General features: G+C 46.0%; 1 protein-coding gene across 2 annotated transcripts; it reads right to left on the reverse strand.

Moving 5' to 3' along the window:
* Positions 1-5266: 5266 nt before the first annotated feature.
* Positions 5267-8811, reverse strand: LOC125535219. 2 transcript variants are annotated; one of them, XM_048698266.1, is made up of 8 exons: positions 8560-8811; positions 7716-8180; positions 7409-7598; positions 6931-7243; positions 6404-6476; positions 6228-6318; positions 6023-6102; positions 5267-5924 (listed from the first exon to the last, which is right to left on the reverse strand). In XM_048698266.1, the coding sequence occupies exons 1-8, from the start codon at positions 8581-8583 to the stop codon at positions 5667-5669; spliced, it is 1494 nt and encodes a 497-aa protein (XP_048554223.1). In that variant the 5' UTR covers positions 8584-8811; the 3' UTR covers positions 5267-5666. The 2 variants fall into 2 exon arrangements, with proteins under 2 accessions (XP_048554223.1, XP_048554222.1); XM_048698265.1 differs by having other exon boundaries at positions 7716-8183; positions 8560-8809.
* Positions 8812-14096: the final 5285 nt, after the last annotated feature.

Raw genomic sequence — 14096 nt, forward strand, 5'->3', positions numbered from 1 at the left:
CACTGGACCTCCCCCTGCCACGGGAGAAGCCGCCGCGCCGAGAGGAGCCACCACGACCGCGAGAGGCCGAGTTCGCGGAGGATTTGAAGCCGCCGCCGCTGGACCCGTGGAAGTGCACCATCCTCTGATCAAAGTTGGAGAGCATAGCGAACAGCTCGTCGAGGGTGACAGGGGTCACACGAGCGTCCAGAGCAGAGATCAGAGGCTGGTAGTCAGCATCGAGGCCGTGGATGATGTAGGAGATGAGCTCGTCGTCGAGGATCGCCTTGCCCGCCGCGGCCAGCTCGTCGGCGTAGCCACGCATGGTGGCAAAGTAGGAGGCGACGGAGAGGTTGCCCTTCTGCGCATTGATGAGAGAGGTGCGAATATTGTTGATGCGACTCACCGATTGCGACGAGTACATGCCGGCGAGCGTCGTCCAGAGCGCACCCGCGGTGGTGACCGTGGTCACCATGAGGAGCACCTCCTTTGTGAGGTTGCCCAGCAGGTAGCCAAGGACCTGCTGGTCCTCCCGGACCCAGATTGGGTGGAGAGGGTTGGGCGTTGAAGTCTGCTTGCCTTCCTTGTCGGTGGTGACGAGCAGCTTTGCCGGCTCCGGCTGGGTGCCGTCGACGTAGCCGAAGACCCCGACGCCACGCAGTTGGGGAATCATCTGCGTGCGCCACAGCACGTAGTTCGTGCGGGATAGCTTCTCGGTGACCTGGCCATTGAGACTAGCCGGGAGGGAAGCGCCGGAGGAGGAAGACATGGTAGCTTTGGCACAGATGGGTTTTGGTAGCTAGATGAGTTGAAGAAGAGGGGCTCTGATACCATGTGCGAGCGGTCAAACGTCTTACCCTTCTAAGGGCGACGTGTTCATGTTATATAGGAGGGAGCCAAAACCCTAGATGGCTTTACATGATGCGGTTACAAGAGATAAGAGAGAATCAAGATATAACTTGAGAGAGAAGAAAAAGGGGGAGATAGTTACAGCAATATCTCATTCAAACTACCTCCTAGCTCTATCTCTATATCTCAACAATATACCAACCGCATAGGTGTTTAACACCAAGGAAAGATATGAATATCAGATGTTCGATATTGCACATTGAAAGGAAATGTTGAGAGGAAATTATTGGTTCCTCCCCTCTTGTGCTATATATATTTTCATCTTTCTCTTGTGACAATCTTATATGTGTGATAAGACATGCTAATTAAGAAAACCAGTTTATTTACTTGCTTATCTTAAATATTTCCAGCGGGATTTACATACTCCCTGCCCAAGAGCAGAGCAGAGAGCATAGCCATATGCCTGACATACTTTGTACAGCATGACACATGCTACTGAATCCTTCGTCAGGAGCTGCTATATAGCATTAGAGATCAGAAATGGTCTGAACCTACCTGTGGACCTACCTTCCTCAACTGTCAGTGTCTAATGTTATATGGAGAATAAAAACGTAAGGGCCGTGTTACATATACGGGCTATCTCTGCTTGATGGCTACTGTTCATGCATCCAATTCAGCCGAGAAAACGACTGTGACAAGTGCCAAAGAAAGATATGGATATCAGATGTTTGATATGGCAGGTTGAAAGGAAATATTGAGAGGAAATTATTCATCCTAGAAAATGACTGTTCATGCATCAATGTATGTTGTCACAGAATTTTGTACCAAAATTTGAAACATTATTCGAGATACAAAATGAAAAATTTGACCTCAGTGTGATAACGGGTCAAATCTAAAGCTGTTATGTTACGTGCTATTCAGTGTCGAATTTGTCTTCTTTTAAAACAATGTTTTGAATTTTGATTCGAAATTTTGTGACAACATATATTGTTGTTGTGTGAATGTGCCATTTTTTAAAAGAATTTTCTGAACATTTTAAAATGTGCTACGGGAGTTCGGTGTACCAGATGCACCGCAAGCACCGGTGCACCAGATATTCTCCCCTGCAGCAGCCTAGGCCATGCATCGTCAGTGCCTTCCTTTTCACCAAAGGAATCAGAAAATGTTCTGAACCTATCTGCCGACCTACCTTTCTCAATTGTCAGCGTCTAAATTTCTAGGGAGAACATAAACCTGAGGGTTGGGTTACACATAGGGGTATCCATGCTGAAATCTACCATTCATCCATCCAAATAATTCAGCCGAGAAAACGACAATGACAAATGCAAAGGAAAGATATGAATATCAGATGCTTGTTTTGGCACACTGAAAGGAAATATTCAGAGGAATTTATTACTTCCTCCCCACTTGTGCTACTGCCATCTACTGTATCTCAAGTGACAATCAGCACATTAGCCAGTAATGTCATAGGCATGCTAAGCAAAATAGTTTAACCAACGATACGTGGGTTATGCGTGGCGAAAGTTACACAGTTGAATTCGTATTGGAAATAGGTTTTCGGTGCTATAAATTTCAAGTCACATAACTTATATTTTGTTTGGTTAAATTAACAGTCCAAAGTTCAAATTTTGAAATGGAGGGAATATTTCGAAAAGGTTTTCTTCTTCCGCAGGGCACGCTAGTCGTGCTCGCGCAGCAGCTTGGACCACGCGTGGCCATTCCGATTCTTCCCTTTTACCATAGGAGATGAGAAATGTTCTGAACCTAACTGATTTGTCGACCTAGGTTCCTCAACTGTCACTGTCAAAGTTATAGGGAGAATATTAACGTGAGGCCTGGGTTACGTATACGTGGTATCTCTGCTGAAGCTTACTGTTCATGCATCCAATTCATTCAGCCGAGAAAACGACAGCGAGAAGCCGATAAGCGCCAAGGAAAAGATATGAATATCAGCTCACTGAAAGGAAATTTCGAGAGGAAATTATTGTTTCCTACACTCTTGAGCTACAATATATTATCACCTCTCTCTCGTGACAATCAGCAGCAGCCAGTGATAAGACATGCCAATCAAGAAAAACTGTTCGTTTACTTGCTTATCTTCAAGATTTCCAGTGGGATTTACATAATCCTGCGCTAGACAAGTGCAGAGGGTTGATAGGTTACATTGGTAGTAGTTGGTGCTCTGCTGTTCATCTTTGGGCTATTACCCTGTTGTAAACAGTTCATTTGAACTCTGCAAACTTTGCCAAAGTTGTAATAATTCCGTCGCAGCTACTTTCTAGTTGTGTCCGAGAGCTGCTAAATATTGGATTTGGTGGCTGTTTGACTCTGCTTTTAATAAATAGAGGGGCGAGGGAAACCCCTTTGATTAAAAAAAAGACAAGTGCAGAGCAGAACAGAGAGCTTGGCCATATGCATGACATACTTGGTACACCATGACACATGCTACTGGATCCTTCTGCAGGACACGAGGAACACAAACTTCACAAGTAACAAAAACCAAAAAATTTATGTGTTGTGTCAACAACTCAACCTACCTCTACCGGACGTATCGCGAATTCGTGCCAGCGTTGCCTGTTTGAAGGAACCCTCTGTTTTCCCTATGATGCAATCAAAGAAACCAAAATATATAGGATTGAGATGAGCACGACATTCCAATCCTATGGTTTTCATATTCCCATGTTTTGGGAATCTCTGTGAATCAAAGAGTCCCCAAATGTGGGTTATGCGTGACGGAAGTTATTCGTATTCAAAAAAGTTTTTGGTGGTATAAATTTGAAGTCACATAACTTGCGTTTTGTCAGTTGAATTAGCGGTCAAAGTTAGATTTTGAAATGGGAGTATTTCTAAAAGGTTTTCCTCCTCTGCACGGCATGAAAGTCGTGCTTGCGCACCAGCTTCTTGGACACCACACGTGGCCATTCCGATACTTTCCTTTTACCATAGGAGTTCACAAATGTTCGGAACCTATCTGTGGACATACCTTCCTCAACTGTCAGTGTCTAATGTTATATGGAGAATAAAAACGTAAGGCCTGTGTTACATATAGGGGGTATCTCTGCTTGATGGCTACTGTTCATGCATCCAATTCAGCCGAGAAAACGACTATGACAAGTGCCAAAGAAAGATATGAATATCAGATGTTCGATATGGGACGTTGAAAGGAAATATTGAGAGGAAATTATTCATCCGAAAAAATGACTTGTTCATGCATCAATGCATGTTGTCATAGAATTTTGTATCAAAATTTGAAACATTACAAAATGAAAATTTTGACATCAATGTGATAACAGATCAAATCTAAAGCCCAACTTATGTTACGTGGCATTCAGTGTCGAATTTGTCTTCTTTTTAAACAATGTTTTGAATTTTGATTCGAAAATTTGTGACAACATATATTGTTGTTGTGTGAATGTGCTATCTTTTAAAAGAATTTTCTGAATATTTTAAAATGTGTTACGGGAGTTCGGTGCACCAGGCGTGGACCACAAGCAACGGTGCACCATATATTCTGCCCCTGCAGCAGCCCGGACCATGCATTGCCTTCCCTTTCACCAAAGGAATCAAGAAATGTTCTGAACCTATGTGTCGACCTACCTTTCTCAATTGTCAGCGTATAAATTTCTAGGGAGAACATAAACCTGAGGTTAGGGTCACATATAGGAGGCATCCTTGCTGAAATCTACTGTTCATCCATCCAAATAATTCAGCCGAGAAAACGACAATGACAAAAGCAAAGGAAAGATATGAATATCAGATGTTTGTTGTGGCCCACTGAAAGGAAATGCTCAGAGGAATTTATTGCTTCCTCCCCACTTGTGCTACTATCATTCATCTATCTCAAGAGACAATCAGCACATTAGCCAGTAATTTATAGACATGCTAACTAAGCAAGACAATTTAACCAAATGTGGGTTATGCGTGATGAAAATTACATCGTTGAATACTTGAATTCATATTCAAAAAAGGTTTTCGGTTGTATAAATTTCAAGTAACATAACTTAGGCTGTTTGGGTCAAATTAACAGTTCAAATTTTGAAATAGAGGGAATATTTCTAGAAGGTTTTCTTCCTCTGCACGGCACGGCTCGCAAGTCGTGCTCGTGCAGCAGCTTGGAACACGCGTGGCCATTCCGATTCTTCCCTCTTACCACAGGGGATCAGAAATGTTCTGAACCTAACCTATTTGTCGACCTAGGTTCCTCAACTGTCACTGTCTAAAGTTATAGGGAGAATATTAACATGAGGCCTGGGTTACGTATACGGGGTATCTCTGCTGAAGCTTACTGTTGAACTGTTGATGCATCCAATTCGGCAATTCATTCAGCCGAGAAAACGACTCTGACAAGTGCCGAGGAGAAGATATGAATATCAGCATATTATCACCTATCTCTTGTGACAATCAGCAGCAGCCAATATGTGTGATTAAGACATGCTAATCAAGAAAAACAGTTCATTTACTTGCTTATCTTCAAGATTTCCAGTGGGATTTACACACTCCTGCCCTAAAGACAAGTGCAGAGCAGAGCAGAGAGCTTAGCCTTATGCCTGACATACTTTGTACACCATGACACATTCTGCTGAATCCTTCTTCAGGAGCTGCTATATAACATTGTACTCCCTCCGTTCCTAAATACAAGACGTTGCATCCAGACAAAAAAACACATTGTACCACATGTACTCACCACATGCTGCAACAACAAAAAAACTCAGATTTTGCATCAAGACAACGAAAAAAAAACTTCCAGACAACCTCTTTGTTCTACCATATACTACACAGCAAGGGTCCCAGGCTCTCAAGCATCAACCAACAGCACATGGCTACAAACTACATATGATCTATGCTTGAGGGATGGCGGGGTTCTCGACGTCGACGGTGGCGCTACGCTGTCCCTCCTCTGCAGCTGAAGGCTGACTGGATGCCGGAGCTGGCTGCTGCTGCTGGGCGACACGTGGTGGCCTGCGAGCATGGCGCTGGTGGGCAGGGGCCATCGTCCTCCACCTGAGCACCTCGATGATGATGGAGTTGCCGATCATCCCCACGCCGAAACCCGCAAAGGTTGCCAGGATGATGGATATCACCGCCTGCAGATGCAGCTGACACAAACAAACAGTTCACAGACATCAGCACTTGCATCAACAAATCGTTCAGAAACTTCAGGCGGTGTGAGCAGAGTATGCTCTGTTTTGCTTACATATCTGTAGAACAAATGCGTGAAGAACACGACGAAGAGGAACTGGATCGCGGCGTAGATCCACACGTATCTCCTCGCCACTGCATATTTTGTCAGACACACAATTTCAAGTTAGTTACCATTGCAACAAGGGTTCCATCAAGGCAATCACATCAAAATTTTCATTATGTGTTCTGGGGTGGACTGTGGTTAAATGATGTAGTACCCATGCTTGTTGTGGTGAGTGATGAGAAGAGGCCTAGGATGCACGAGAAGGGCAGCGATATCGCCAGGGCGGCGAAGCCGTTATGCGCAACCTATGAGACACCAGAAACAAAAGAATTTATCGACCATATGCAAGTAAGTTTTATAAGCAATCAACAAGAGAGGGATATAAAATACCAGCAGTTGCTCCAAGAAGCAGAAGTATGCCAGGATGCTGATGACCACCAGGATAGGTGTCCCATGCCACAGCCTGATTAACAAAATGACAAAAGGAATCACACGTTTGGTTACATAAATCAATGACTGCACTATGTTTTATTAGTACACTATTGGCAGTTTAATAGCACACATCATTCCAAGTCTAGAAGAAATTCTATGTTGATCTGTCATGAAGTAGGTAAGATCAGCAGCATGAAAACTTGTTCCCTATAGCTGTACCAGGTATGGTTAGTATACTATTATCAGTTTAGCACACATCATTCCAACTCTAGAAGAAATTGTATGTTGATCTGTCACAAAGTAGGTAAGATTAGCAGCATGCAAACTTGCTCTTCTCAAATTATATTGTCAAACTATCTTCCATATAATACTACCAAGTCTCTCTCCAAAGTATCACAGGTGTCACCTGACTCCAAATGAGGAACACAAACTTCACAAGTAACAACATAAATTGTAATGTTTGTTTTGTCAAGATTTGATCCTACCTGTACCGGACGTACCGCGGCCCGTTGGCGCCGGCACCGGCACGGGTCGCGTCGCCGCCGCGCGTGCTCTGGACGCGTAGCAGGGTGACGGGGAGGTTCTGGACCTCCTCCTTGCACACCTCGCAGGTCCTGGTGCCCTTGATGCCGAACCACTTGAGGGCGCAGTCGGTGTGGGCTAGTGCGAGCTCACCCCTGCAGGAGCACTCGAGCTTCATGGCGCCGCCTCCCTCGGAGAGCTCCACCATGCAGATCCGGCACACCGCCTCCTCCTCCGCGATGTCCTCCCCATGGTCGTCTTCCCCCTCTCCGGCGCCTGCATGAAGCAGCTAGACGGCATAGCAATTAGCAACTTGTGGCACAGCAACTGTATGTGACTTACTGAATTTAGACTTGTACTACTGACTGCAGTGGTAGCAGAGTTCAGACTGGAAATGTAACAGGGGAGGCGAATGTTGGAGAGTGATGTGCATCCACCCACCTGGTTCTGTGGGGACTATGTCCGGCGCGGCATTGCTCGTCGCGGCGGCAGCGGCGGCGGGGGCTCGCGGCGTGGAGGGGACGACACGGTACACGCCGCCGAGCGAGTTCATCCTCTTGATGCTCTTGGCGGAGCTGAACTTCTTCATGTTCATGGGGAGGGATTGCGACCGGTGCATGCCCGTCTTGTCCTGCCACCAACAAAAGAACCAAAAAAGTTCAGATAAAATTCAGCACTAAGCATAAATTCAGCTCATGATCATCATAAACTCAAACGAGTGAGAACGAAACCCAGTCGAAATGCTTACAGTAGCAGCAGGAACGCTGGGCGGCGTCTTGTCGGCGGCGTGGTCCACGGCCGGGAGCGAGGCCGTCCTGGCGATCCTTCCGCTGAAGAGCCTGGAGAGGGAGGCCTCGTAGCCTCTGACCGAGGACTTGAAGCTGCCCCCTCCCGGCAGGAGGCTCCGCACCGTCTGCCGCAGCATGAAGGACGGCGTGCGCTGCGGCGCTGGGGACTTGGCTGGGGCACCGTTCTTGCCGGAACCCGAGGCAGAACCTGGTGCTCTGCTGGCGGTGGAGCCCGGCGTTGCTGCTACGGCGTCTGACTCTGCTGCTGCCGCCGTCGGTGTGAGGGGGGCGCTGGTCGCCGCCGGGATGTCGATGGAGAGGTGCGGCGGCCTCTTGGGCTGCTGGTCTTCAGGCGCAGGGCCTCCTCCGACTCCGACTCCATGCATTGGATTTGTGATGGTTGAACCACTACCGCTGCTTCTACTCTGCTGCAAATCGAAGGGCAAGAAGAAGATGAAGCAGAGTAGTAAGGCTTGAGCTCATCAACTGAAAACAGCGCGAATCCGCACGAATCAACTGAGAGACACGCAGGTGAAGTGACCAACTAAGCTCAGCGCACATGCATGATGCATGGACCGGTACCGGTACCGCTACCGGCCAGTGACCAACCATATGGGCATGGAGAAGAAAAGAAGAGGGAAGCAAGCAACCACATGCTCTGCTTTCAGTTTCGCCCACCGGCTCACTGAACCCCGGTCTCTGGCAGGAAGAAAGCGGCAGCAGTACACGGGACGAACTCACCCAGGAGGAAGGCAGAAATTGGTTCAGTTCTAACTAATCGCAGGAAGGAAGTAAGCAAGTCACCTGCTCCATCGGCGGTGAATCCATGGCGGCTCCTGGACCGGAGCCGTGGGTGGGTTGCCAAAGAAGACACTCCTCTCCCTCTGCCTTCAACCGGTTGGTTTGAATTGAAACGGTGGGAGGTGTGTCCAAAGCTGGAGTGGGAAGTCTAATGGAGGGGCGGAGGAGGCGGCGACGATTGGGGTGTGGCTCTGCTGCCTCTGCTAGTGGCGCAGGCGATTCGGTTGGCAGCGTGGGCGGTAGTGGGATGTGACCGGGCGGGGCCATAAATAGGGGACGGGCGGGGAGGTTGGGTTGGGCTGGGCGAGTGGAGAAGAAGACGCGCAGGCACAAGCACCAGGAGAGGTGGCGGGAGACGGGAAAAGGTTCGGGCAGATCTTCGTCGCCGTACTTTTTGGCGTCGTCGTCCTCTGCTAGTGGCGACGCGTTACTGTTTTGTTGGAACGGCCACGACCATGGCACAAGGCACGAAGCTTCCGACTTCTCAGTGAGTGACTAGCAGATGGAGAGGAGTGAAGAGGAGTACCTCGGCTACTTTTGGCGGGCAGCCATGTCAATTCTCATCCCGTCATCCCATGTGCGAGGTCACCGGCTGGCTCCCGGACGACGATGTGGATTTGTCGTGGCGGCACGCTCTCCGGAGCACACACACTTGCACCTTTTAGTTTAATTTGGACTGTGGTATTTGGCACACCTGTGCCATACAAACAAAACTGCCATACCTTTATTTTTTTCATTTTAAAGTACCATACGATCCCTCGTCCTTTGACCTCGCCTCCTCCCAAACGACCCTGCAGGCTCATCCGAGAAACCTGCTTCTCCCGCACATCTCGGACGCCCACTCTTGAGAAAACTGTCATTTCTTCACATCTACCACATGATTTCTCTTCATGACAAAGTTACCGTGGTATTCGTATGCAAGTTATCAGGCCTGTGTTACATAACTTACCGTGCTATTTAGATAGAACGTACCAGATACTATGCTTCAACAACTACACCCCTTCAAAGTTACTACTGTGTTCTGTACACAAGTTATAAGGTTTTCGATGTGTAAAATACCGTGGTACTTACAGATAAGTTATCAGGGTATATGTACATCAACCTCCCCCCGTCAAAGTTACCATGGAGGATTGTACATGAGTTACCGGGTCTACAGTTTGTATATTATCATGGTACTTGCACCTAAAAAACTGGGTGTATTTCGGTAGCTTTTTTCATAGGTCAAAAATTACCACGATGTTTTTGCGTAACTTATCACGCCTATAGCACGTGTGCCCCTCATGACACTAAACATTATGTGACTTTCTCATGGCACGCCATGTGTTGTGTTCATCCAAGAGGCCCACGCGCGAGGCGAGTGTATATTTTTAACAACTTATTTTCCTTTGGTAAAAAAGTTACCATCATGTTTATATTACAAGTTATCGGTTATGCGGTGCTTATATTATCATGTTATTTACACAAAAATTATTGGGGATGTTTTGAACAACTTTTTCCTGGGATAAAAAGTTATCATGGTGATTCTAGGTAACCTATCAAGCCCATAGTGCTTAAAATATCATGCTATTTACACAAAGTTTATCAAGGGTATGTTTCAGCAACAACCAACCCCCCCCCCCCCCGGGTCAAAAACTTATCATGGTGTTTAGTTATCGCAGTGCATATGTTTTCATGCTATTTACACATAAAAATGCCAGGGGAGGGAGGTATACTACCGTGCTATTTACACAGAAGATACCGGGGTATCTTTTCAAAAAAAAAATTCCCTACGGTCAAAGTTACCATGGTGTTTCTTCCTCAGTTATCAGATGTGGGCTGCGTATATTACCATCTATTTACACATAAATTATCGGGTATCTTTTCACATTTGTCTTCCCCAATGGTTAAAGTTACCATGATGTTTGTATCTAAATTATCAGGTCTATGGCGTGAATGTTATCGTGCTATTTACAGAAATTACCGGGGGCGGGTTCAACAAATGTATTCCCAATGATCAAAGTTACCACGATGCTTGAAACAAAAAGTTTTTCAGTGCTAACATATTAAAGGAAAAAACATTTCAAAAACAGTATTTTCCTTAGCTTGTTCAACAATGACTGTCATAGATGAGGTGGTTAGCTCCCTTTATTGATTACCTGTAGACTAGAGATCAAATCCTAGTCCAAGCATTATTTTTGCCGAAAATCAGAAAGGCGCGTGGGGCCATAATTACAAAATTAGGAAGGCCGGTCGGGAGGATGTGCGGGAAAGGAAGGAGATCGGGAGGGAATTGACGGCGCTGGATGCGTGTGGCAGTTTCGCAATCTGCCACACGGTTGCCATATACATATTTCGTATAGTTTTTTTCTTTCTTTCTTTTTTGTGACAAGCCTTTTAGAACTGTAGTGTTTTTCACGTTTCTGAAAATTCACGAAAAATCCGAACCGCGTGGTACATATAAGCGCATACTACGAGCATCTCCAACTTTGTTCCCTCATTTGTGTGTTCCTTTGAGTCCTCGTTTGTTCGTGCATGCAGCCATGCCTCTCAAATTATCCGGTAATTGATGGAATAATAGAGAGAAAGGAGACAACAACAATAAAAAATGATAAAGTGGTTTAGGATGGGCTGTGTTCAAGAAGGCAGTTTGCCCGAACACCCTTTTTTTTAGTCTGCAGTCGTTGCCACCAAGAAAGAAATGGCCCCGGGGTTTCCTCCTAGGGTTCCGTCGCGGACAATTTTCTTCGCCTCCGGGTGCCTTCTGGCAGTGGCGAGGTGGGAGAAACCCTAATCTAGGTTGTCTCTTTAGTCTAGGGCCACCTTACACTTAGTTAGGATTAAGCGTCTGGCTGGCGGTGGCGAGGAGATGTTGGGATCGGCGGCGAGGAATAAGTCCTCCTCCTCATGTCCTCGTTACGACAATGCTCTCTGGCAAATGCGGAGGACGTGTAGAGTTCTAGTCACGGCCAGATCATGGGCCTTGTTTTTGTCTTTGTGTTTGTCTATGTGATCAACGACACCTATGGATGGGATGGTGTCACATTGTGTTTTGTTCTCTGGTTCCTTCCCCATCCGATGAACCTCTATCACTGCGGCTCTATGTTTCGTTCTCTGGTTCCTTCTTCATCCGATGAACCTCTATCACAGGGGCTCCGTTGGTGACTTGTGGCCTTCCTCTGCCCAGGTCTTCCTTGGTGCCAACTTCTCTGGGACGATGATATGCCCAGATTGTGAACGTCGACGACTTCTAGTCTACATCAACGACTTCCTTGGCTGCTGCTTAGAGCATCTTCAATAGGTGAACGCAAATTTGGAGATGTAAAAGTGGGTGCTGTATAATTTACATCACTAGAAAGTGAATTTTACATCGTCAAAAAAGGGTCAACTCGAACAGATGTATATTTGGTGATGTAAAACTCTAATTCCAACTGATGAAGTAAAAACGGCTAACAACCGCATAGCAGCCGATGTATAGTACTAGTTCAGCCGCACAGTTTGAAATAAAAACATCCCAAAATAAAACTTAAAATTTCATCTGTCCACAATATCAAACTATTACACAATTCATCTCCAACTTTGTTCCCTCATTTGTGTGTTCGCTCTGAGTCCTCGTTTGTTCGTGCATGCAACCATGACTCTCAAATTATCCGGTAATTGATGGAATAAAAGAGAGAAAGGAGACAACAATAGAAAAATGATAAAGTGGTTTAGGATGGGCTGTGTTCAAGCAGAGGCAGTCTGCCCGAACACCCTTTTTTTTTACTCTGCAGTAGTTGCCACCAAGAAAGAAATGGCTCCGGGGTTTCCTCCTAGGGTTCCATCACCACCAGTTTTCTTCGCCTCCGGGTGCCTTCTGGTAGTGGCGAGGTGGGAGAAACACCGATCTGGGTTGTCTCTTTAGTCTAGGGCCACCTTAGACTTAGTTAGGGTTAAGCGTAAGAGTCTGGCTGCCGGTGGCGAGGCGATGTTGGCATCGGCTGCGAGGAATAAGTCCTCCTCCTCATGTCCTCGTTACGACAATGCTCTTTGGCAAAGGCGGAGGACGTGCAGAGCTCTAGTCACGGCCAGATCATGGGCTTTGTTTTTGTCTTTGTGTTTGTGTTGGTGATCAGCGACGCCTATGAATGGGATGGTGTCACATCGTGTCTCGTTCTTCGGTTCCTTCTCCATCCGATGAACCTCAATCACATGGGGCACCGTTAGTGACTTGCGACCCTCCTTTGTCCGGGTATTCCTTGATGCCAGCTTCTCCGGGATGATGATATGCCCAGATTGTGAACGCCGGCGACCTTTGGTCTACAACGACGACTTTCCTAACTGCTGCTTAGAGCATCTTCAATAGATGATGCAAATTTGGAGATGTAAAAGTGGGTGATGTATAATTTACATCACTAGAAAGTGAATTTTACATCTTCAAAAAAGAGTCAACTCCAACAGATGTATATTTGGTGATGTAAAACTCTAATTCCAACAGATGATGTAAAAATGGCTAACAACCGCTGTACAGTACTAGTTCAGCCGCACAGTTTGAAATAAAAACATCCTGAGATAAAACTTAAAATCTCATTTGTCCACGGTATCAAACTATTACACAATTCATCAAGTTGACAACATCAAATGCAATGCAAATACAATAAAGGTTTTGCCCAATGCAACAAACAAAGAATGAAACTAGGCGATTCTTTCGCCATGCCATTTCGAGTACCCCTTCATCAAATCTTTCTGAAGTTCATCATGTGTATCGCAGTCTTTAATTTCATTGTACACCTTCAAGAAACGTATGATTCACTCCTTTTTTCTCATCGGCATAACATGTATGTCCACGATCATTTTCAATGATCATGTTATGCATAATTACGCAAGCAATCATGATGTACCAAAGGTTTTTTTTAATCCCAGAATCTAGATGGTCCTCGCACAATAGCAAATTGGGTTTGCAAAACCTCAAATGCCCTCTCAACATCTTTCCTAGCTGCCGCTTGAGCATTGTCAAAGTAGAGTTCTTTCTTACCTTGGGGGTTTAGATTGGCTTGACAAAAGTACTCACCTCCGGAAGATCCCATCTGCAAGACAGAACCCATAGTTTTATGTGCGACGATTTGCTTCGAAGATCACCGGTGGAGCTTCTCCATTGACAAACTGGGAAAAAAGACGTGACCGGGCGAACACATTGATGCCATTGCAAGATCTAGACATCCCAAAAATATGAATGCCAAATCCATGTTTCTTGATCAGCAGCAGCCTCAAGAATGATGGTGGCATCCTTCTCGCGGCCCTTAAACTGTCCACGCCATGCTTTAGGACAATTCTTTCAGTGCATGCAATCGATGGACCCAAGCATATCTTCAAAATCCTCCGAGTGTCTTGAGCATTGGGTGCTCTCAAGCACCGTGGACCAAACACTTATACCATATTCTTTGCAAATTGTTTGACATATATATAAGATAGAAGTGTTCTTTGCCATTGCCAATTGTCATCAATGTAGTTTGCCGGAACACCATAGGCCATCATGCGCAAAGCGGAAGTGATCTTCTGCTCGGTGCTATATCCAAGCAAGCCGG

This window comes from Triticum urartu, chromosome 2, assembly GCF_003073215.2.
Source record: "Triticum urartu cultivar G1812 chromosome 2, Tu2.1, whole genome shotgun sequence".
NCBI lineage: Eukaryota > Viridiplantae > Streptophyta > Magnoliopsida > Poales > Poaceae > Triticum > Triticum urartu.

Bases quoted from the DNA above. Each gene is read 5' to 3' on its own strand.
- LOC125535219 (XM_048698265.1), bottom strand. From the start codon at position 8,583: ATGGATTCACCGCCGATGGAGCAG. The intron at 8,184-8,559 runs GTGACTTGCTTA...TTCGATTTGCAG, and splicing joins ATTCACCGCCGATGGAGCAG to CAGAGTAGAAGCAGCGGTAG. The intron at 6,319-6,403 runs GTATTTTATATC...GGTGTCTCATAG, and splicing joins GCTTCTTGGAGCAACTGCTG to GTTGCGCATAACGGCTTCGC.